Source organism: Monopterus albus, unplaced genomic scaffold (assembly GCF_001952655.1).
Source record: "Monopterus albus unplaced genomic scaffold, M_albus_1.0 scaffold63.1, whole genome shotgun sequence".
NCBI classification, from domain to species: domain Eukaryota; kingdom Metazoa; phylum Chordata; class Actinopteri; order Synbranchiformes; family Synbranchidae; genus Monopterus; species Monopterus albus.
The window spans coordinates 1,305,345-1,327,660 of NW_018127943.1; the positions used below are offsets into that span (position 1 = coordinate 1,305,345).

Below are 22,316 nucleotides of genomic sequence, written 5' to 3' on the forward strand. Positions count from 1 at the left end.
CAGGAATCTGACAAATAAATCATTTTCACAAAAAGCTGTTGCCGATTCCTTAATCAGGCAGTGTGAAACGATGTTATCAGGGTGTTTGTACAGTGCAATGGACAAGGGCCTACTCCTGGTGTTTAAAGGTGTCAGAGCTACAATGGTACCAAAACCTTGTCTGTGGATGGGCTGCCGTGTTGGAGCAGGGAATCCACGTCTCACCACACATTAGAGCCAACCATCGGCTAAAGAAGTGGCTAGCAGGCTAGCCAGCTGTTGGTGAACAGCTCCCACAAAAAGGCCAAAACCAAAAGTCAGGGGTTTTCAACCAGTGGTCCACAAAGGTACAGCAGGTGGTTCCTGACCATGCAGTCAATAATAGTTTCACTGTAGGAATTACTTTTTTTAAACACACATTTACATGTATTAATTGTTGCTTGTGAATAATCAAATTCATGTAAATATATAACATTTAGAAAGGTCATTGTGTCTTTCAGGACCCATCCAGTCTATCCGCCCCACAGCTGTGGTTAGTTCTCACTGGGTCACAATTAGTTGAAAACTCCTGGTCTATATCCGGACTTTCTGTCTCTGTGGTTTTTAGCCCATAAATTCAAAGAGGAGTAAAAGTGCATTTGTTGGGGACTAGTTTCAGCTGTGAATTAATACACACTTGGTGTTCTACTGAGTATTTACAGCAGTGAGACAGTGTGGAATTGACTTGAAATAAACTGCACTGTCCATGTCCATTGTAATAAAGGAACATATCACCCAATGCAAGTGTGGTACATTTATGTTTTTGACAGTAACTGTTTTTTGGACAACAAGCTTTAGCAAGTTTTGGCTTGACAGACAATCACCAGGGACACCATTGTGTAACTTTGTCTGTTTTATTCGAGAGTCATCTTTACATTTTTGGTAAAAAATAAAATCAAATTTGGCATTACAGATACATTCACGTGTCACAGATAAATGTGTTTGCTTGACTGAAGTGTCAGTTCCACACTTATATCAACACCTTTCTCTAACAGCAGAGATACTGTCCTGGAACTTTTAAACTAGAGTCATACTTTACCTATACATAAAAAAGAAATGAAAGAAGAACAAACTTGGAAACATGAAACCACCTTAAGGCCCCAAAAATAAAATCTTTCCTAGATTGTGTTAGAAAAACATGAACAAAAAGCAGCTTAACTAGCATGCATGAACAACATTTGTCAATAAGCCTCGAGTACTTTATAGGAGGAGAAGGGTTTAACAAAGTGATAGTCCAGGTTGCCGCAGTGAGGGCACTGCTGGACATTGCTGTACTCTGAGAAATACTGCATCCCGACTCGTACGTCCACCACCGCCTTCCCACAGTGCTTACAGTTGAGACGAGCCTGGGGAGGGGACACAGGTCACTTAACAGGGTATTGATGTTAAAGTTGGACAATGCTAAATTTGAAAAAGGGCAGTTGTTTTTTTGACCATGGGAACTGCCTGTCAAAGGTCGTCTTAGCTTTCAACTGCATAACACAGCTATCACTGACTGGAGAAGTTACACGTAAGTGGCAAAGACTCTGGACGTGGAACTGAACATACATTGGACACTGACATCTGCTGTCTGTAGGGGTGGAAGGTAACTAAGTACATTTAGTACTGCACTAAAAATGTTGAGGTACTAGTACTTCATTTGATTATTTCCATACTTTATACTTTTACTCCACTACATTTCATTGGTAAATGCTGTATTTTTTCACATCACTACATTTATTTATTAACTTAAGTTAAAAGTTTTCACATTCAGATTCATACAAAATATCAAGTTATGAGTATTATTATAGGTTAAGACTTTCCTGATTCCTAATATGAAAATTCACATGATACTCAACAGTCATTAAAATTAGCTCCAACTTTACCAGCTGCAACATTAGTGACATAATAATGAAGCAATAATCCTATAATCTAATACACGTCATTCTGAAATGGGCCATTCTGCATAACAAGAACTTTTATTTTTAGTACACAAAGTATGTGTTGATACTAAAATTTTTTTAAACCTTTATTTATTCAGGGTGGGTCAACTGAGAGGCAACCTCTCAGTAAGTATATTTGATACTAACAGCTGTGTAATTTTACTTAAGTAAAATTTGACAAACAGGAAACAAGACTGGGAAGGGGTCAGTGGATGTGAGATCAGTCATTTTTCAAGCAAAGATAAATATTTGCTGATTCAGTTTCTAAAATGTTAGCACCTTTACCTGCACACTCACAGCACTGACTAACTTTAAATGTGTTGGCTCCACCCAGAGGAAGTGATTCATTACAACAGCTCATTTCTCTGGCTGTCTCCTGCAGGATTGGGCGACAATTATCTGTGGGTCTGTCACTATGAGTGACACAATTCACGTTACATGCAGTCATTTAGCATAGCTACAATTAATGGTTAATGTGGCTTTAACTCCAGTTTGCAAAACAATATACTGCTCTCCCAGATTACATAAAGTAACGTGCTCATGGATACCCAGTGTTTCTACCTGGCAACAAGGCGAAGCAGCCAGAATGTCGTAGGTGTACATGGTGCCCAGTTGGTGCCAGCTCCCATCCCAGCGTGACTTGCACTTGATGCACACAATCTTGTGGACGCCTTCAAGACAGTCCACACAGATGGCGTAAAGGTGCATTAACCTGCCTGTTAGAAAACAAGAAATAGGGTTAGGTGTTACGTTTACTAAATAACAAGCCAGTAACTTTCTCTTTAAGCAGTCTGTTAATCGGCCAGAAAAATGAATAAAATAATCTCCTGGCTGCATCTTTGGCTTGATGTCATCTTTTTACACAGAAAAAAAAAAGAAATTAGTCATTCTTAGTCAATTCATACAACATACAGACCTGAATAGTAGTGGATTAATAAGATAATGGTCTTGATTTGCCCATCCAACAGATCAAAACCCAAACATATTCAATTTACTGGGAAATACAACTGAGAAAAGTGGAAAATCATCATATTTTAGAGGCTGAAAACAGGAGACCAGTCAAGTAATCAACTAATCCTAGCGGCTCCAGGAGCACCCTGGGTAACTGAGCTACTCGATGATCAAGAAGCTTGTTGCCAAAAAGAACCATACCTGACTACCATGATGTCACATTTCCCCACTGATGCAGTTTCATTTCCTAAGAAGAAGCCAAGCAAGCACCAGAACGAAACTTTCCCAGATCTGTCCGACATCTGCGAAAGACTCTTGTGTGTGCCAAAAATCTATGCTACCCAGCTACACTTTTAAACCTCATCAAACTGAAGTCATGGAGGAAAAACAAAGCAGCTTATCACCAAAATCACTGTAAACTGGATCCCACAGAGTCTAGAACTGATCACAGTAAAGTTGTGATTGATGTCCTGGTGTGTTTTTGGTGAACTTTCTTCTGTTCAGTCCTTTTAAACAAAATCAAACATGTCTTCTTTTAGCGACAAAAAGTACCAACTGCAACATCCACATTGACAAAACTTAATCAAACCTCACTGTGGCTCAATTCAACCACTTCTCTTTCGTCAGCACTTAGAACCAATCTGACAAAAGCCTGAAAAACTGCATAAATAATCATACTGATGCATATCAAGGACCATACATATCAAAGCTTGTGGGCCAGCACATCAAAGAAGCTTCACGCAGCCGCTGTCCTAATTCACATTCATGTTGGACTGTGCAGAAGCCAGCAGAAAATCTTTCGTATCCATAAACAGTCTGGACTGGGCCTACTGATGGATTAACTGGTTACAGAGAGGAAAACAAACACAGTTCGAACAGTTTTAGCTCAGAAGTGGGTATATGAATGAGCAAAGCAACATCAACATTAATGATTTATTTATTTTTTTCTACTAAACAGAAATCCTGGCTGCTGGTGTACTGGACCTACGGGGCCTTCGTTGCACTGTGCTGTAGTCTGAACAGTTCAGTGACCCTGAGATCTTCATCAGTGCAATGACATAATCACAGAAATGCTGCAAGTTGCACTTATTTCTCACCTTTGTTTTCTAAGTTCCTTTCTGAATCTTATGTGAATCAGAGGATAGAATACACAGTGTGCACTATTTTGAGCTGTGTTCACTCTGTACACTAAATATTTTTTGTAAAAGAATCTCAGGTGTCACCATGGTCTTGAAACCAGGTCTGACCTTGCAGGTGGCAGGGGACGTCGTATTCAATCTCGTCATGGCGTGAGGGGCTGAGGAACAGAGTCCCATCAACCAAAGGAAACCGCTCGAACACGGGCAGCGCCCGGTGACACAGAGCACAGTTGACCACGTTCCTCTGGCTCGCGCTGAGGGCTGACAGGATAAACCTACAGGACAACGTGCACAGACTTAGAGCATCAAGGGCAGATCAACTGCAAACAATCTCTTTCCTTTCACTGGTGTGACAGAGAATAAAAACATGTAAGGTGAAGAAGACAGATTCCTCTGATACACGTAAGATTAAACATGTAGGGTGAAGAAGCAGACAGATTCCTCTGATACACGTAAGATTAACTGTCATCTTGAGCACCTCCAACATCTTACCTGCATAGCAAAACATTTAGTGTTCAGCTCAATTTGTCTATGGGGCATTTCTTTTTTTAATGACATTATGCATAAAAGATGTCTTCCTGAGTCAGATTAAGGTTGTTGCTTTCTTCAATAAGAATCTATTTTGTCACCAATATCAGGATGTCCCAATAATTCCCTAAAAAGCCTCCAGTTAATCCAAAATGCTGCAGCCAGAGTACTGACAGGAACTAGCAAGAGAGATCATATCTCTCCCATATTAGCTTCTCTCCACTGGCTCCCTGTAAAATTCAGAATAGAATTTTAAATCCTTCTCCTAACATACAAAGCCCTTAATGACAAGGCTTCATCGTATCTTAAAGACCTCGTAGAGCCTTATCATCCTAACAGAGCACTTCGCTCTCAGAGTGCAGGTTTACTTGTGGTTCCTAGAGTCTATAGAAGTACAATGGGAGGCAGAGCCTTTAGCTATCAAGCTCCTCTCCTGTGGAACCAGCTCCCAGTCTCAGTTCAGGAGGTGGACACCCTCTCTACAATTAAGATAGGATTGAAACTTTTGTTATGCTGCTATAGGCCCAGACTGCTGGGGGTCCTCCTATGATGCTCTGAGGTCCCCCCCTCCTCTCCTCTCTCTTCATACATCACTACCTGTGTGTCTCCTCTCTCTCTCTCCCTGTACCTTTCTGCAGGTTGCCCTGGCTCTGGAGCTCTATGTTTCTGATCACCAGTCACCGGCCACATCAACGTGCCCAGTGTTTATTTGTTGTGTCTTGTTGCTCTTCTTTTCTTTTCTCTCTCCTCTATCCACTCACCCAAACTGGTTGAGGCAGAAGGCCGCCCACCAAGAGCCAGGGTCTGTCAGAGGTTTCTTTCGTTAAAGGGAGTTTTTCCTCCCCACTGTCGCCAAGTGCTTGCTCAAGGGGGATTTGTTGGGTTTTCCCTATGTAATAATATTGATAACAGTCAAAATGCCTTGATTTTGTTGTGATAGGGTGCTATACAAATAAAAAGGAATTGAATTAATATTATGTTAAGTAGTCACAAGGATATCAGATATGTGACAATTGTGAATGAGAAACAGACAACTCTGTTTTTATGATAAGACATTAAGTATAAGACAGAGTAAAATGTAACGAAGCATGATGTTCCAGAAGCCCTACCTGCGCAGCTCTTCCCCCTGGCCTGCCTGGGCATCGTCTTCCATGCGAACATGGTAGGTGTTGAGTTTATGTCGAGGGATGTGGGTGAGGAGCTCCGAGAGGTCCAGCCTCCTCAGGAACTGCACCGGATGAGGGTGGGTGCCATCAGTCACGTTGGCAGAGGTGAGCCGGTGGGCAAAGGAGAGAGGCAGGGGAAGAACAGACCCAGGGTCGAGGTGAGGTCCACCTCCGCCACCAGAGGCTCCCGCCGAGCAGGCACCACCGCGGGCAAGAGCACCCCCTACCAGAAGGTGTTTCCTCTGAGGGTCCATGTGGACAGCTGTTTTGAGGAACTCTCCTAGTTGACGGGAACCTCGCAGACCTGCTCCTCCACCTCCCGATCCGAAAGCAGCAGTGGGGAAGGAGAAGCCAGTAGGAGGAGACTGTCCTGGGGAGTCACATGGAGATTTCTGAGGAGGCCCCAGAGGAAAGGGTCCTCCTGTAGCATTTCCTCCCCCTGCTGCTGCTGCTGCTGCTCTCTCTGTAGAGTTCTGCCGGTCCAATGATTGTCTTCGAGGTAACTCCTGACTAGATGCTCTGTGGGACAGTCTACCTCCTCCCCCTGCCCCACCTGGTGGTTTGCTTTTCCTAGGCTCATCAAAAAACCCATCCCCAGACCCCACAGACCCTCCACTCCCGGTCTTGCCTGTGCTCCTCTCAGATGGCTTCTTCTTGCGTTCATCCTGCATGCGTTTGACTTGATACCAATCAGTGTCTTTCTTTAGGTGGCCCTGGCCGCAGCGGCACGAGCAAAACCTGAAGGCCAGGTCATAACCCTTCTTGGTCCACATGTTCTGGCGGCACTGCTTCTCGTTCCACGACCGTGCACGACCGATGCAGTTGAACTGGATGAGGATGGAGCTCTCCCACTCGTAGAAACACTGCAGATGCATCCAGTTGCCATAAGGGCAGAGCTCGTTGTTGCAGAGCACCCGCTGGTAGTCGTCCTTCTCCAGGTCGATGGCCCGGCCCAAGCTGCAGCCAAGAGGGGTTGCACACTGGACCTCTGAATGAGTAAATACAGGACGGGGGAGGAGAGGGGATGAGTTTGTTGTGTTCTCATCAGTTTCACAAAGAAGCCTAAATTATTGTGTTCACCTGTGTAACACTTTACAGATTCTAAATCTGCAACTAATGATTATTTTCATTCTCTCCAAATCAATCAGTCATTTAGTCCAAAATGTAACATCCTCAGTTTTGGCCCAGTCACCAACCTGGTTCTAGACCCAGCCCCTTGCCTTTGTTCTCTTTTCCCACCCCTACTCACCTGTTTCTCATGTGTGTAATCATCTCCCAGCATGTAAGCAAACAGCTAGCACTCACTCTTTGCCACTCTCACCTTCGTTCTGTGGTGTTTCTTCATGATCAGACTTTGTTGCCAGTACGGATTGTTCCTGGATCTCATCTATGCCGACTCCTCTTTGAACTGTTTGTTTCATCTGTGTTTTGGACTCGTTCTTATTCGTGGTTCTGGTTAGTTGTGTTATTTTTGTTTGTTCTGTGTCTTTGCCTGAGTCTGCCTTGAGAACGAACTGTAGTTTCCTGTTACCTTCGCCAGAGTGGCATGATGTAAATTTCACGATTTCTTGAGTTAACAGAGAAAGTTACCTGTTTAGATTTTTGTGTTAATTAGGTTTTATGAAAAGCTTGCCTTTAGTTTACTCCTGCTATTCTCACCCGCTGCCACTGTGACTTGTCCTGATTCTATTATTAAAGACTCCCAACTTGAAAAAGAACAGGCAGAGGCGAGATCCAAGAACATCCTGGACACGAACAAACGCCGGTCAGTCACTGTCAAAGAACAAGGTGAGAACGTGGCAAAGAATGAATGCTAGCCACTGGCTGATATGGTGGGAGATGATTACACAGATGAGAACAGGTGAGTAAGAGCAGGAAAACACAACAAGGGCAGGGGGCCAAAGACAGCTCCCACACAAAATTTGAGCAGTTGAAAATGGAAGATATGTTATTTTTTCATTAAAAATTACTTAAACAAGTAATCACATCATGTTATTTAAGCTGGATATATATATATATATATATATACACACACACAGTACCATTAGAGCAATGCGTCTCCATCATAAGCTACATTAGCAAGACCAACCTTATCAGCAGCACAAGACGAGGTGAAAATGTCAAGTGTCCTCACTGCCTTGTCTGCAGTCAGTTTATAAACTCAACTATAGGCCATCCAAACCTGTGACTGGTTCTGTTCGAGCCCTGCCAATCGTCAAGTCTGGATATGAATTGAACATATGTGAGCACACATTGTCTACAAGAAGCAGCTCATGAGAATACACTGTAGGTGGGTGGGTGGGTGTGTTTGTGTGTGTGGGTGGGGTGTAGTAGTAGTTTCCTTTCCTCATCCCTTTTCCGGTATACTGTCAATACTTCTCTCTACAATCACCACAAAATGCAGAAAAATATGCTTAACCATGCATTTTCAGTTTTGTTGATTAGTTGATTTAACAAAACACTATACAAAATCCTAGTTACACTAGACAAGAAAAAGCAAATTGGCACATTTGAGAAGCTGCAACCACCAAATTGTCGGCATTTTGCATCATACCGGACAAACTGTTCATCCGTTATCAGATCAAATTAGTTTTCTGATAATGAAGCATTCGCTTCAGTGCAACTTCACAAGGATAAGCTATTACTAAAATAAATTTACAGTCTTGAAAGATAAATATACATACATTTAATTAGGATGACTAATTTTATCATCGTAATTATTACGTAGCTTGATAAGAGAAGTGCACTGATATAGCACGTTATAATCCTTATTACAATGTAATAAATATCACAGTATCCATACTGGGCTTGTGATTTTGACCTTTGCACTTGTTCTAAAGATGAATAATTTCTTAGTTTACACATGATGTGAGATCCCCGCCCACTAACTCAAACCAAATTTGTACATGACCAAGGTGAGTCTTTTCTAGATACTGTACTGTACCTCTGCATGGGATGAAGATGAACCTGAGTGTGCAGACACCTGGTCAGTATTTATTACCCCTGAGCAGGAAGGCCATAACCAAAAACTGTGAACAAGGTGCACGAAAGGAAAATCCAGCTGAGGCCTGCATACCAACTGTATCAGCCATCTATTATTAATGTAGATGTCATAATATTTAAACGAGTGTTGTGTCATCAAGACTCCTTGAGGCTAAATTTGACAACACGGAATTGTGTTCATATCTGATAATCCTTCTTTTTTATTAATGATAATAATAATAATAATGACCTTTATTTGGCCAAAAGGAATTTACTTCCGGTACAGAACCGAGGCAGCCATCTGCGGCGCCAACTCAACCGATGGCTCTAACCATCGGGGGCAACTTGGGGGTTCAGTGTCTGGCCTTCGACACGTGGACTGCAGGCACCGAGACTCGAACCTTCGACCCTCCGGTGGGGAGACGACTGCTGTACCCACTGAACCACAGTCAACCCCCAAGAGGGCGCTAAACCCCATTGAAGCATTTTACAATTTAAATATCTCCTGCAAAACAGGCACACTTTAACCTGTTCTGACATATCGAATTTTATTTTTACTAAACAACAACAGTCGCTCTGTAATTCGGCTTACATCTGACACACCAAGTGACACTTTCTTCAGTAATATTTCAACTTGTTTCTCTGCTGTTCCTTCAGTCTTCTCGTACCCAGACAAACCTTTTATGCCTTTAAAAATCATTGCAAAGCAATTACACAAACCGAGATTTTAGTGCAGTTCAGTATTAGCTACTTGCTGCTTCACATATACACCGACGACCCAAAAAAATCACCCCGTATGTGCAAGGCCTTAAGTCGTGATCGACCAACGTAGCCTGTATTTTCCGATAGTCAACGACCCATTAAATTAACAGCATTTTAAATAGAAGTTTGGCACGGCGTTCTCTCCCATCTCCTAGCACGAAAGACGTATAGGGGGAGAGAGATTTGCAACGTCGCAGTGCATGTATGTCACAGTCGCACAGACAAGACAGAGCGTCCCTTGGCAGGAAGGCAGCATCACCAAACTTCTCTACATCTGTGTCCGTTTCCTCTCTTACCACTCGAGCGCTCGTTCCTGGGTGCAGCCGCGGCGGCCGCGCCTCCTGTTGCAACCGCACAGGCTCCATTTTCCTGCTCGTCTCCGCTACTGTTAGTCCGTTTGCTTTTCTTTCCCTTGTTGTTCTTCTGGTTGGGCATTTTACAAGGTTCGGATGTCAGTGTTATTTTCGACCTCTATCAACGACTGCGGTCCACGCTGTCTGACATTTCTGTGGACTCCATTTCTGCAATGGACTCTGGTATTTTTTACAGTTTTTGCTCTTTGTGTAGCTCGTTTTGGTCTCCTCCTGGACGACTAGCAGGTATTTGTGCAGCTCTTTCAGCAGCAGTTATAAAGATTAAGCTGCTATAACCTTAAAAAACGAAGGCGTGTCCGTCTCTTGTTTTGATTCCTGCTCTAATGTTTTCTTCCACCCCCTGACGTCACAGGATCCCGCCCTCCATCATTGACTGTGTGAGCGAGTTATGATGCATTCAACTCCCGTGGGAAAGCTCGGACGTAATATGAACTCAAATGCTTTGATTTCATTAACCTTTTTGTTTTATTCTGTTGGTTGTCCAAAACAATTCTTTTGAAGTTGTCAGCAAGACTTCTTAGAAATGTAACAAACAAAATGTAACAAGTTTTGATTATATTATTTTAATCCTGAAAAGCATTACAAATTCCAGTTTTGTGCATCAACTATTTCTTATGAAAGACAAGTTTTGGAGTTCTTTAAGCTGAGAAAATTCATTATTGAAAAAATAAGTGTTACATTCCTGATTGAAAATTCATTAAAGGATTTGTCCTTAGATTTCTAAAATCATTGGTCTAATAAGGTTCTATTACAAATGATCAACAATCATCAGTAAATATGTTATGTCACTACTTGCTAAAGACCTACTAAAACAATTTAAGATGTTTACTTACGGTAAACACAACTGTGGCAACTTAACAGAATTATCCAATTTCGGGTCACTGAAATGTGGTTTGATGTCCCACAGTACCTGAATGCAGCAGAGACATAAAAAGAGATAATCAGTGTCACATACTTGAGGGGGAGGCATCACTGTCTTATTTAGGAGATAGTTTATTAGCCTGGGTGATATTTCAGGGCTGGATTTCTCACCCTGTCTCCTACATGCAGTGTGTCAACTTAATGTACAGTATTTTACTTGAAGAATGTTTATAGCTAATGTACATTTCAGTGAAAAGATGTATTCAAATCCATTCATATCTGTGTGCAGTAACTGGAACTTTTAAAACAGTAAATGAATCCAAATACCTATAGAAGCATCACTGGTGTTAAAATTTAATCAAAGATTTTAACTGCAGAATGAAAAGTTTGACAAGACAACATATAAAACTCCAAACTCCATTCACTAAATTTATGATTTGAAGATTTCTTGCTTATTAGGTACTATTCAAATCAGATAAAATGTATGCTACTACACAGTTCTTCAGTTTATCTTATATCTAACACACCAAATGGCACCTGTTTCAGGAATATTTCAACTTGTTTGCTTGCTTTTACTGAAACCTCCATGCACCAAAACACATCCCAGTGGCCCCTAAACAATCAATACAAGCCATTTACCAAAAGTGTATAACCGAATACAATCTACTATGAGAAAAACAAAACAATATAAGGTCATTGCATTTCCCAAGATTGTCATGTTTCAAGTGTGACAAATCAACACAAGTCAAGCAATATTTTTCTCAGATTAGGAATACACTGTTTTAAATAGAGTATATTTAATAAAATGGGATTCCAAGTCTATCTTAAAATAAAAAAAAAAAAAGGAAAAAAAAAGCACAGTAAATCAGATTCAAGGCTTCCAGTGTAAAGATTTTATTCCGAAGTACCCCTGTTCTTATAGAAAACAAAACAGAGTAATAACACACTTGAACACATCATGCAGACATCCCACTAGTTCACTGAAACAGCTCGAGGTATTGGCACTGCTCTGATTGTGACCTTGTTCTTTTGCTTAAGTGTGTAACTTGTGTTATTTGCATTTGTGTTTAAAATTTCCTGGTAACCTGCTCCAAAGAAGTGCACAGTGAATGCAATAACAGCAGGATAAGCTTTCCAGGCATGTTTCTTCCTCACTACTGGTCCAATCGTTCCACAACTTTTCTGACTTGGTGCATTAGTTTTCTTATGATTACTTATAACTCATGCAATTTTTTTCTTCCTCAAAACTGTTCGCAATCAAGCAGCAGTCTCCTATACGGTTTAGAAAAAAAAAAATTCGATCCAAATTTAGACAAACACTCGACACTGAACCCAAAAGATGCAGCTAGGTTGACACAACAGCAGTGACTGTGGCATGGGTCTTATAAAACTTGCAGATAAGGGGTTTCACAGGTCCTACCTCACCGCAAGAAGCAAACAGCTTCCACGTACATTCAGGATAAATATACTTGGCTGTTTGTCCTCCTGATGTATTTTAAGGACAAATCTTTTCTCTCAAATAGAAAAAGCTGCAGCAACTTACCAAACATACTGAGGTCCCAAGTGGTCAAAATTAAATAAGTGATTATCACCAAATCAGTCATACATATATAGATAAAATATGAGAAATGGGAAATTGCGAAATAAAACTGCCGGAACTAAATACATTAAAAGGTTTCATGAAAAGAAGCAAGATGAGATAATATTTCATAAAACTGATCCAAGTTTGGATTATTTCATGTTTTGTCTGCATTTGTTTGTATGATTATTTATTTCACAGGGTCTTAATTATTGATTTAAAAGTTTGACCACTTTGGGCCTCCATATAAAGCAAATGTATTTTGGATTTTTTAAAAATATTTTTTCTTATAAAATTGCAAGTGTTGTTTTTGAGATGCAAACTGGTCACACTTCATCTGCAAGTATCATCAGACCTACAGTACAGAATAAACAGCAGTACAACTGAAAATAAAACTTTTATATCCTGTGTCACAAGTAAGACACTGAATTTATGCCACCGGATCACTGTGTGAAATATTTTGGTTGCGTTGATTTGGTCCTGAGAATCATTACAAATGCACCTTGTCCACAAATGCACAAATAAATATTGCATGAGAAATACATTCATCATTTGTTCATCAAGTATTTCTTATGAAAGGCAAATTCATTACTGACGACATAAAAAAAGATGGAATAAAAACTACTCTATTGTGATGAGTACAAAAATTTAAAGGTACAAAAGTCTTCCTTAAAATGCACTTGGACTGTCAAAATTGTAGTAGTTTCTATAGAGGAAATGTTCTTAGTTTTCCAAAGCACTGGTCTAATAATGTTCTATTACAAAGAGGTAGTATAATTGGCTCACATACACAAATTTTATGGCCATTTGTCGACACTCTACCTGTTGTCTTAAAGCTGTGCTAAATTTCTATGTAAAAATAGTCATTTTTAATTAACTCTCGCCTCCACTTGAAGCGGGTAAAGGGAGAATTTGCCTAATGCAGCTTTAAAAGATCAGTGCTCCAATTAAACCTCTGAAGATGTTTATCAGAATTGGTAAGTCAGGAATTTTACCCTGTGTGTACATTATCCTGACAGTGTTACCATCAAGAGAGGTATTTGGTTATGACAATTCCCCACTACTGTAATTTTCCCAAAAACTAACAAGAGTAATTACATTCCTGATTTTTGCATCTTAAAAGCATACCAAAATGACATTTTAGACCTGTGGCTGATAAAACGGAAGCCTGAGAAAGAGAGAAACACCACTTTTCCTTGTCATCCGGAACTATGACTGTGGTTACTGTAAAATATTCTGAAATTGGGCACATTAAAATCAAATGACATCATATGCAGACATGCCAGTCGGGTCCATTCATATATTGCTAGGTCTAATCTGTTTGGTCATTGTGTTTGAGTTCAAATACTGAGCCTTATTCATGGAGGAGGATCAGCCGGTACACTAAGGCTCAGTATTCAGACCCACAGTCACTAGAAAACCATCTGATCCAAAGACTCTAGCCTCATTCTTGGAGCAGGACAATATCAACGTTGTCGTGGACCCCTTGCAGAAGCAACTCGCCTTGGAAGTTGATCACCTTCTTTTTCTTGGCAGCCTTCAGGGTGCCCACCAACGCCTCAAAGATATTGGCACAACGGTCGTCATTAAACAGAACCCCAAACTTCACGCTGGTTTGACCATCAGCATCTGAAATAACAAGTTAGCCAAGACTGATAAAAGTAATTTCTCAAAAGGAAAATGCCTGTTTTATGACAAATTATTATGAGGCTTAGAAGCAGTTCTGCTATGCTAAAGATAAAACACATCATCCTCCAATACAGAACCATAGCATGGACTCACTTTTACTCCCAAGCCGCTTAATCTCCTGCACCAGCAAATTTATTTCATGAGAGACATTCATTGTTGCTAGAAAGGGAAAATAAATCAAGAGACATACATATTAATGTAAATAGACTATAAATACACTATAAACCTTAACATATTTTTCGTTAAGGGCCAACCCTCAATTCGGCAAACACTCAGGCCAGCAAAAAGCATTTCTTTCAATAACAATGACAGCTTTCTAACTGACATCAGACAGACTGGGCAAACATCGCAAGTATGAAATAATTGAGATGATTGAAATCAGTGAAACTAATATCTATACCAAATTTCGCAAAAGAGGGAACTAAAGTAATTCAGAGAAAGTCCTAACTTTACTCTACCCATGACCAGTGGTGGAAGAAGTACTCAGGTTTTTTTTTTAACAGGTGTAAAAAATAGCAATAAATAATTAGTGATGCATTACTGTGTTCATAACATTTAATGTTGCAGCTGGTAGAGGTGGAGCTAATGTTAATTAGGCTACCTTACATATCCTACTTATAATCTGAAGTACTGCTGGGTAGCTTGTGAATTTCCCATCAGGGATTAATAAAGTTTTATCATTACACTGCATTTTCAAAAGTTAATCTGAAAAGTAACTAGTTACCAATTAAATGCAGTAGCATTAAAAAGTACAATATCCCACCTCTGAAATGTAGTTAAGTCAAAGTATAAAGTACAAATACCTCAAAACTGTACTCCCGTACTATAATGTAGTAAATACATAGTTCCACCACTGCATGACTACATTTGGTTATCAGCAAGACAAATCCATTTTTCCTGAACAGTGACCCGAGATTCTCCCCTCTGAGGAAAACGGTTACTGAGGTCATGAGGGCAGCACAAGTTCAATTTCTGTTCATTAATAGAAGCTATAGCATTAAACGCAGCATCAAAATGTGACTGAGAAATATAACTGTATTCAGTTGAATGTAACAAGCTACAACATGAATAGGGAGGACTGTCAATGCGGAAGTAAGTGATTAGCAGAGACCTAACCACCGCAAGGCACAAATACTTGTTGTAATGCATTACTTTTAGTAAGGTGTATTCTATCCCGTGTGCGGATTCAGATTCACAACATGCTCTGTATAACTTCGGATAGAGTAGAAAATATTCCAGTGAACAACAGACGTGGGCTCGCCGGCATTGTCAGTAACGTTAGCGTCTCTAGACAAATAACCTGCTGAGAGAACATAAGAGAAGTGCTGAGATCGCTAAACGGATGTAATGTGTGCTGAAAAAAATGTAGTAAAAGTCGATATCAAACAGGCTTAAAAGAGCATTTACATGTGCATGTTTACCTCGTTTCTTCCAATTCTTCTAGCTTGTAATGAGGTGATGGACTTTCTGATAAATGGGCACCACCGGTGGATAATGTTGCTGAGTTCAGTGTCTGCTCGGAAACTTCCACCCTACTTTGGTTAGAACTCAAGTAATGAAGTAGCAAAGGACCCGCCCAGTTGTTCATTCAATGGGAGCAGGAAGAGTGAATGCTACATTGCAAACAGGGCAACTTCTCACGTTTACACCATATCATTTTGGTCTACAGCTATTGGTTTCTTTGTTTGTTTGTTTTGCTAACAGGGACTTTACAGTTAAAGGCCTACAGATACAGTAAGTAGTGTAACAGGTATGTCCCTATGGTGTCTAGCTGAAACAGTATATAAGATTTTCATCCCCGTTTTCCTAATAATACTTCTTTACTTTTAATAAAGTGCATTTTTGAATACAGACCTTTCAAGCTGTTGTAGCCTTTGTTGCATAAGTACAGAATCTGAACAGTTTGTGTCACAGAAACATTTAATATAAACAATTGAAACTTATAACATGCTGAAAACTAAATCTCTAATGCAATTATGCAACAAATTGCCTGCGCACGATGAGAGATTTGCCATAAAAAAGACACTTAAAACATCCCCATAATTAAATATATTAATGACAGTTATAACATTTCAGAATGTAGGTTTTTTGTTTTATTATAATTGTTTCTTTTAGGTGCTTTCATATTTCCCATAACAATTTAAGGCACCAAAAGCTCATCTGACTCCATTGTGACAACGCGATACTTTCACTAACCCATAAATGGCATGTAAGAGCTACAGTAAGAGATGTAAAATGTAGTTTTGTTTTAGCTATAAGAATTTATGGATACTTTTGTGCTCCTTGTAAAACCCGTGAAATTATATACTATCTACTATTAATTACTAATATGTTATTAAGTAACAGTGAGTGATCTAGATCTGAATAATACTCTCACGACAGTAAATTTTCTCGTCTCTATTAATTCATGTCATAGTATGAGTGCAGCATTTATTTTGAAAACACTCATCCGTGTCCCTACAGGCCAAACAAGATCGCGCTGACTCGGTCTGTACCCCTGTGACGTCGCGAGACATCAAGCTGGACGTAACTGACCAAAATGAGACCACATGTTTGACAGTTTCTCTTCAGAACAAAAGAGTAACTTTGTGTAGGGGAACCTGTTTATGTAATTATTTATTTATGTAAAATAAGACTAGAAACATTGAAACAACATTTGATATAGTCAGTTTTTTTATGTATGGTTTTCACGATTAGGTAAAGTAGTAATGCAGCTGGAGGATTACATGTCAGTCAGTATTGTGCACCCAACACACACACCACCCTGCTCCTCCCTCAGACTGCGCACAAGTCGCGTATGAATATATATACACCATAATGCCCATTTGCATACGGCAAAGGAAGTCTAATCTCCCACACATTTAATCCAAATAAAGTGTAACTAACACTAAAACTGTAGCCTCACCACCGAAATGCAATCGCAGAGAGATAGGAAACTGATAAAATCATTTCGTAATCTCAATACACCCACAATTTCACACAGGGTCCCTCAATAGGACTGGAGTCACAAGATGAATAATAGACCTGTCATAATTGATATTTGTAGTCGTACAGATTTCCAACTAATTTGCATTTAAACAAACTATGTACGCCTAAACCATATGGAATTCCTCGATTTGCCTGGGTGGTAATCCATTTTTGGTTCTGGGTACGAAACTATCAACTGTAGTTGAAGTGTACGTCAAGGGTTCTTTTATTTTGAAGAATTATATCGGTTTTTTTTTTTTTACTCTCTGGGTTACTTGACAGTGGTGGTAGGAATGGCGGCTATGATTACTAGAGGAAGGAGCCCAAAGACCCTGAAACTTTACTTCTAACGGCCCCGTAGAGGAATTTGTTTCCAACCAAACACAGATACGCCATCCAGTAACGGATTAAAGGGGGAATACGTGTTACAACGCGAGATTAACACGGTAGATGTCCAGGCTGAGGTGGTGGACGCACTTTGCGACTTGCTAGTTAGCTTAACGTTAGTGCCTCTGACTTTGATTCAAGGTAGCAGTTAGCACGCTGCACTATTAGCCAGCTGTTGGTCACTTGGCTTGGCTGGCCCAACAAGTTAACTAAGTGAGCAACTGTATGAAAGCGTTCCTTAATTTAATTATTTTAGTGGTAATCTGGTCTCTTTGTCAACAGATAGTATTAAGGACTTTTACAGAGAGTGGGATCGGATTACAACAAGTCGACATATCGTGTTGTGAACATTATTACTGCTAAGCTCAACGTTAGCTAGTGCACTAACGCTAGCTAAGTTGGGATCCTCAAGTCTCGCCCATTTTTGGATCCTGCCCCAGCCATTGGCTAAGGGCTAATCAACAGCCAACTAGTCTGGTTTTTAGGTCCGATTGGTACTACGATGGAAAGTCTAACGTTGAGCGATGTTGAACAGAAATATTACTCGGAGTTGTTTATTTACTGCGACACGGACAACACTAAAAAAGTCGCTTCCAATGGGAGAGTTCTTGACCTTTTCCGGGCGGCCCAGCTACCCAGCGAAGTTGTCCTGCAGGTAAGCTAGCGTTAGTGAGTGGCAGCTCCTCAAGTGTTTTAATTAGGCTCCGAAGCTGGCCACGCAATGTAGAGCTTGTAATTGATATTTTACAAACTTGCCTGGCTGTCAGAGCGGACCTGTCAGCCAGTATAGCTATAGTTAGCCTGGGTCGTTAGCAATGCTGCGCAGCAGAAGGGACACACCTTCTGGCTAATGCTAGCCATAGCAAAAGAGAGTAGGAGGTATTTCACATATTTAATCTTAGCTAAAATGTTTGGCACTAACTGACATTTTATACATATGACAGAAGCTAGTATGTGTGCTCTTCGAGTGTCTTTTTAACGTGTTGATCAGTGCCAAATGTTTAAAACAAGCTGTCCTCATCAGCTCCTTGCCTCAGGTTAATTTCCCGTCTTCACTCTCCATCAACATCTATTTTGTTCGTCACCGGGTCTATCTGACATGGTGGAAATGCAGAACCAGTGTCACAGTATCCACTTTAAAAGTTGCCTCCTAACTTGGTGTGGCTCAAAAATCCATGGATGAAGAGCCTGTTTCCTAACACAGACACCGACCCATAGATACATTTCTTTCTTGTCAAATTACAGTCTTCATGTCATGGTTATACCACTAATAATCCCATCCAGACCTTCCCAGCTCTGTCTGTTAACTACATGAGTAATGAGTATCCAGTTAAACTGCAGCATCCCATTCTTGTGACTTCAGGGCTCTCAACAGGCCAGTATTTGCAGTTTGTGAGTCAGCATCCTTTTCAAGGTCAACAAGGGGAACTTTGTAGTGGAAGAATTAGGCAGTGTTGTAATCCTGCACTTTCAAAATGTGCACTGAACACTGCTGTGGCCTGTGAGATATACAGCTACAGTGTCATGTTGCAACAAGCTGAGAAAAGTGATTGGTACGTTGTATCCACACATACTCAGAATAAGTCCTTTGTCAGCAAGAAAGGGATCAGTCAGGGGGGGAAGAGGAATAAAGTAGAAGTGTTCCACAGCTAGTCATACATTGTCACAGAATTTTTAATTGTATCATGATTGAATTGAATCGTACACATCATATCATATCATATCAAGAAAAAGTCACATCTTCCCATCCCTCCTGAAAACTCATATAAGAACATCTGCACCAAATGTTGTGTGTATGCAGAGGTTACTTATTGTGAGTGGTTTCAGTCTGGACTCCATGATGTGTAAAACTTGGAAAACAAGTTGTTACAACATGTACAAAAAGGTTAAAAAGGTTAAGTTATAAAGTAACGTAGATGACGGCTGGTTACATTAGGCAGTTCAGTAAACATGCCACAGTTTACAGGACTGTTGAATTAAATCGAGTCAAAACTGAATTGAATGGAAAGATCAGTATCAACATGAGTCACACTCAAGATCTGACAATGAATCGAGTAAATAAATTTGTTGTTTGACTTAACCTCTAGAGTCCCTGCGTCCTCATATGAGGACGCAGGGACTCTAGAGGTTAAAGCTGGATTTTTGTGTATGTACATTTTACATGGTCTGTTTTTCTGAAGCTCTTATCTAAAATAGTTTTATACTGCTGCTGGTGACCACTATTGTTGGAGCGAAACCTAATCTTTTGTTTCCTTGAGTAGCTCTTTGATACTGTTCCTAGTATCAGTAGTGGGTCATATCAAAGTTTCACATGAATACAGCATTACTGACTGTTCCCCTGTGTCCTTGTGTGTGGGTTTAGATCACAGAGCTGTGCGGAGCCACTAGGCTGGGTTACTTCGGGCGCAGCCAGTTCTACATTGCTCTTAAGCTTATTGCCATTGCCCAGTCCGGGCTCCCCCTGAGGGTGGAAAGCCTCAACTCGGGTGAGTCCACAGTTGAATTTAATCATTGTCACCATTAGGTGCCTGTTTGGCCTGTTCTGTTTCTTCAGGAAACCCCTCTCATAGCAGCAGGAACAAATCCCCAAAGAAGACTAACAGAACATTAGGTTCTCTGACAAGTGCCACTAGACTTTTCTGTTTAACTGAAAGCTGGGACTACATGAGGCTGTTGTTCTCTTTTTGCTGCTCCAGTCTCGTTACTGTTTGTTGTTTTAGAAATGAGATTAGTGAATTTTGAGGAGGTCATGGGATAGAAAGCATGGTGCAGCTGAGAAGCATTAGCTTGGCATCTTGTTTTCTATTGTTCTTTTACTGGAAATAATTTGTTTATTCCCATAAAACTCGAATAGATTTTTAAATATATGGACTATGCTCAAAGACCAAGTTGTCTGTACACATATGAAACATTTAAATGAGCCAGCTTTGTGCAGAATGTCTTTGAGGAAAAAAGTCTGATGAGGATGAGCTTCATATTTGTAGCACTTGTTTCATGTGTACAATTTATGTTCAGATGATTATTTTAAGACAGATATGTGCATCTTTTTGTTGCTTGATGCAGGACACTGGACATTTCATTGCTGATTATGTATTTATATGGGAATAAAAACTGTTGACTTTATGCAAAAACATTCCAATTAATATAATAGTATATTATCATAAAGTGATTTTACGCACTGTATGTCAGGCATTCTGTCTTGCCTGTTGATGTAGTCCAATAGCTGTGTTGTCAGGTGCTTGACAACATTTCTGTTTATATTAACTAGAGTTTAGAGTCTAAGCTATCCATTTAAATGCAGAGTTGCAATTTTCTGTTTGCATTCGGTGTGACTTCTCTCAAGGGAGGAGGTCACAGTCACTCAGTACATGAAGCTACTTGTTTAGGCTCAATTATTACAACATGAAGTTGCTGAATTATTTCAAAATTTGATAAAAATATAAGGAAGCACAGAGGCCATTTCCTTAAAGCAAAAATGGCATAATGCACAGTCTAATTGTTAGTAGATATGAGCATGTTTCAGCATCAATTATGGATAGAATTGGGTTACAGATGTTCATTTACCAGTCTTCACGGTCATGCTGAGATATTGAACAAACTTATTCTTTTAAACCCATGGCTTTCAGGAACTAAAGCTTTCAAAGGTGTACGATGAGCAGCCAGAAAACCCATTTTACATGTAGAATATGAGTTTAATATTGATTCAGTTGCTGTGGGCTTTTTAGAAGATAGCCCATAGTGCATATTGTTCTGTGTTTTCAGCTACATGTACTCAGGTCTATTAGCCCCCACGCACTGGCGTTTTCATTTCAGTTGAACCCAGGGCTTTGCTGTTTGCTGTGAAAGATCTTGAAATAGCTCTCACATAGGGTTGCAATGTTATGAGATTGTCACAGTATGATAACAGTCTGAGAAAATATGATATTACAGTTACTGTATTATCAGGTACAGTGACCCTCAGAAGAATGAAACAGGTGCAGGTGAGTGTGCCAGTCGATTGAACTGGATTACAGATAGGTGACAGATTAGGAAAAATCAAAGTGTCTTAGTAAGGTGTCGTTATCACAGACTGATGAGATCTGACAGTTGTGAGTGAGTCTTGTCTTCAGGATTAGCTCCTGAAATCATTACGCAACAAGTCTTTCCTCTGACCTTGTGAATGGATTCCTGTCTCACAGTCAAGGATCTGCCGCTGCCCAGGTTCGCGGTTGGAAAAAATGAGGCAGAAGTGAGACACACAGCGCTGTACCAGGACACAGACAGCCAGGGGATGTACCCAGCCTCTGGTACTGCAGTAATACCCAGACCGCCAGGCAGGGGTTACCAGAACAAGAAAGGCCCTCCATCATCCACTTCACTTCCTGTCCACGAGGTTGTCCAACCCCTGGCACCCACCATAGAGTCACAGGTGTGTGATTCTACTTTGCCTGTGTATTTTTACTTAAATACTGTTATGTTATATTTGTTAGTGTTTTATATCATCAAGTCACATGTACGCGTGTGCTACAAGTGCAAGAAACACCAAATATATAAAAATAGAAGCATTACCTTTCTAAAATTAAAAACCATATGTGCAAAGACACTAAATGGCTTGATGTTTAAAGAAAACAAGTTTTCCTTTTCCACAGTTTATCATACAATAACTCATTAAATATGGCATTGGTATTATCTGTCTTTTGGGAAACATTGTTCACACCCTCTGTCAGCAGCTGAGCCACACAGTTAATGGAGATCTGCTACTGGAGCACTGTCACATTTCCTGTGTTTCTTCCTGTGCATGTTTGATTACTTTTAGCTTATAGTGCTCTTTCAAGTTAAACTAGACTACATTAGTACAGGGTGGCCGCAGGTCCTTAAAAAGTCTTAAAATGTCTTAAATAAAGATCTCCCAATAAAAGGCCTTAAAAAGTATTAAAAGGCCTTAAATTCTGATTTGGGAGGTTTTAAAAAATTTTGAGGCTTTACCCCAAAAAAAAAAAAAAAAAAAACTT

General features: G+C 40.2%; 4 protein-coding genes across 5 annotated transcripts in view; 2 read left to right on the forward strand and 2 right to left on the reverse strand.

Moving 5' to 3' along the window:
• The window catches only part of mtif3 (mitochondrial translational initiation factor 3), a 2,808-nt gene extending 2,199 nt beyond the window's left edge, over positions 1–609 (forward strand). The window contains exon 5 of the mRNA XM_020603869.1: positions 587–609. Within this exon, the coding sequence (XP_020459525.1) occupies positions 587–609 (23 nt within the window). The remainder of the gene's footprint in view (positions 1–586) is intronic.
• On the reverse strand, positions 7–10,188 carry heca (hdc homolog, cell cycle regulator). Its single transcript, XM_020603971.1, has 5 exons — positions 9,765–10,188; positions 5,668–6,712; positions 4,139–4,305; positions 2,502–2,656; positions 7–1,364 (listed from the first exon to the last, which is right to left on the reverse strand). The coding sequence occupies exons 1-5, from the start codon at positions 9,901–9,903 to the stop codon at positions 1,200–1,202; spliced, it is 1,671 nt and encodes a 556-aa protein (XP_020459627.1). The 5' UTR covers positions 9,904–10,188; the 3' UTR covers positions 7–1,199.
• Positions 10,189–11,579: 1,391 nt separating this feature from the next.
• On the reverse strand, positions 11,580–15,546 carry abracl (ABRA C-terminal like). Its single transcript, XM_020603972.1, has 3 exons — positions 15,393–15,546; positions 14,065–14,130; positions 11,580–13,911 (listed from the first exon to the last, which is right to left on the reverse strand). The coding sequence occupies exons 2-3, from the start codon at positions 14,123–14,125 to the stop codon at positions 13,727–13,729; spliced, it is 246 nt and encodes an 81-aa protein (XP_020459628.1). The 5' UTR covers positions 14,126–14,130; positions 15,393–15,546; the 3' UTR covers positions 11,580–13,726.
• Positions 15,547–17,194: 1,648 nt separating this feature from the next.
• Positions 17,195–22,316, forward strand: part of reps1 (RALBP1 associated Eps domain containing 1) — a 20,221-nt gene continuing 15,099 nt past the window's right edge. The window contains exons 1-3 of one of the 2 annotated variants that reach the window (XM_020603975.1): positions 17,195–17,980; positions 19,688–19,811; positions 21,504–21,733. In XM_020603975.1, coding sequence (XP_020459631.1) covers positions 17,828–17,980; positions 19,688–19,811; positions 21,504–21,733 — 507 coding nt within the window. In that variant the 5' untranslated portion in view covers positions 17,195–17,827. The remainder of the gene's footprint in view (positions 17,981–19,687; positions 19,812–21,503; positions 21,734–22,316) is intronic. The other variant, XM_020603974.1, reaches the window with a different exon arrangement.

What these genes read in the sequence shown, in the direction of transcription:
- heca (XM_020603971.1), bottom strand. Translation starts at nt 9,903, where the DNA reads ATGCCCAACCAGAAGAACAACAAGGGAAAGAAAAGCAAACGGACTAAC. An exon ending in CAGGAACGAGCGCTCGAGTG is followed by an intron (nt 6,713 to 9,764) that starts GTAAGAGAGGAA and finishes TTACTCATTCAG; the next exon opens with AGGTCCAGTGTGCAACCCCT. An exon ending in CTGCTTCGCCTTGTTGCCAG is followed by an intron (nt 1,365 to 2,501) that starts GTAGAAACACTG and finishes TCCCCTCCCCAG; the next exon opens with GCTCGTCTCAACTGTAAGCA.
- abracl (XM_020603972.1), bottom strand. Translation starts at nt 14,125, where the DNA reads ATGAATGTCTCTCATGAAATAAATTTGCTGGTGCAGGAGATTAAGCGG. An exon ending in TAAGCGGCTTGGGAGTAAAA is followed by an intron (nt 13,912 to 14,064) that starts GTGAGTCCATGC and finishes TTGTTATTTCAG; the next exon opens with ATGCTGATGGTCAAACCAGC.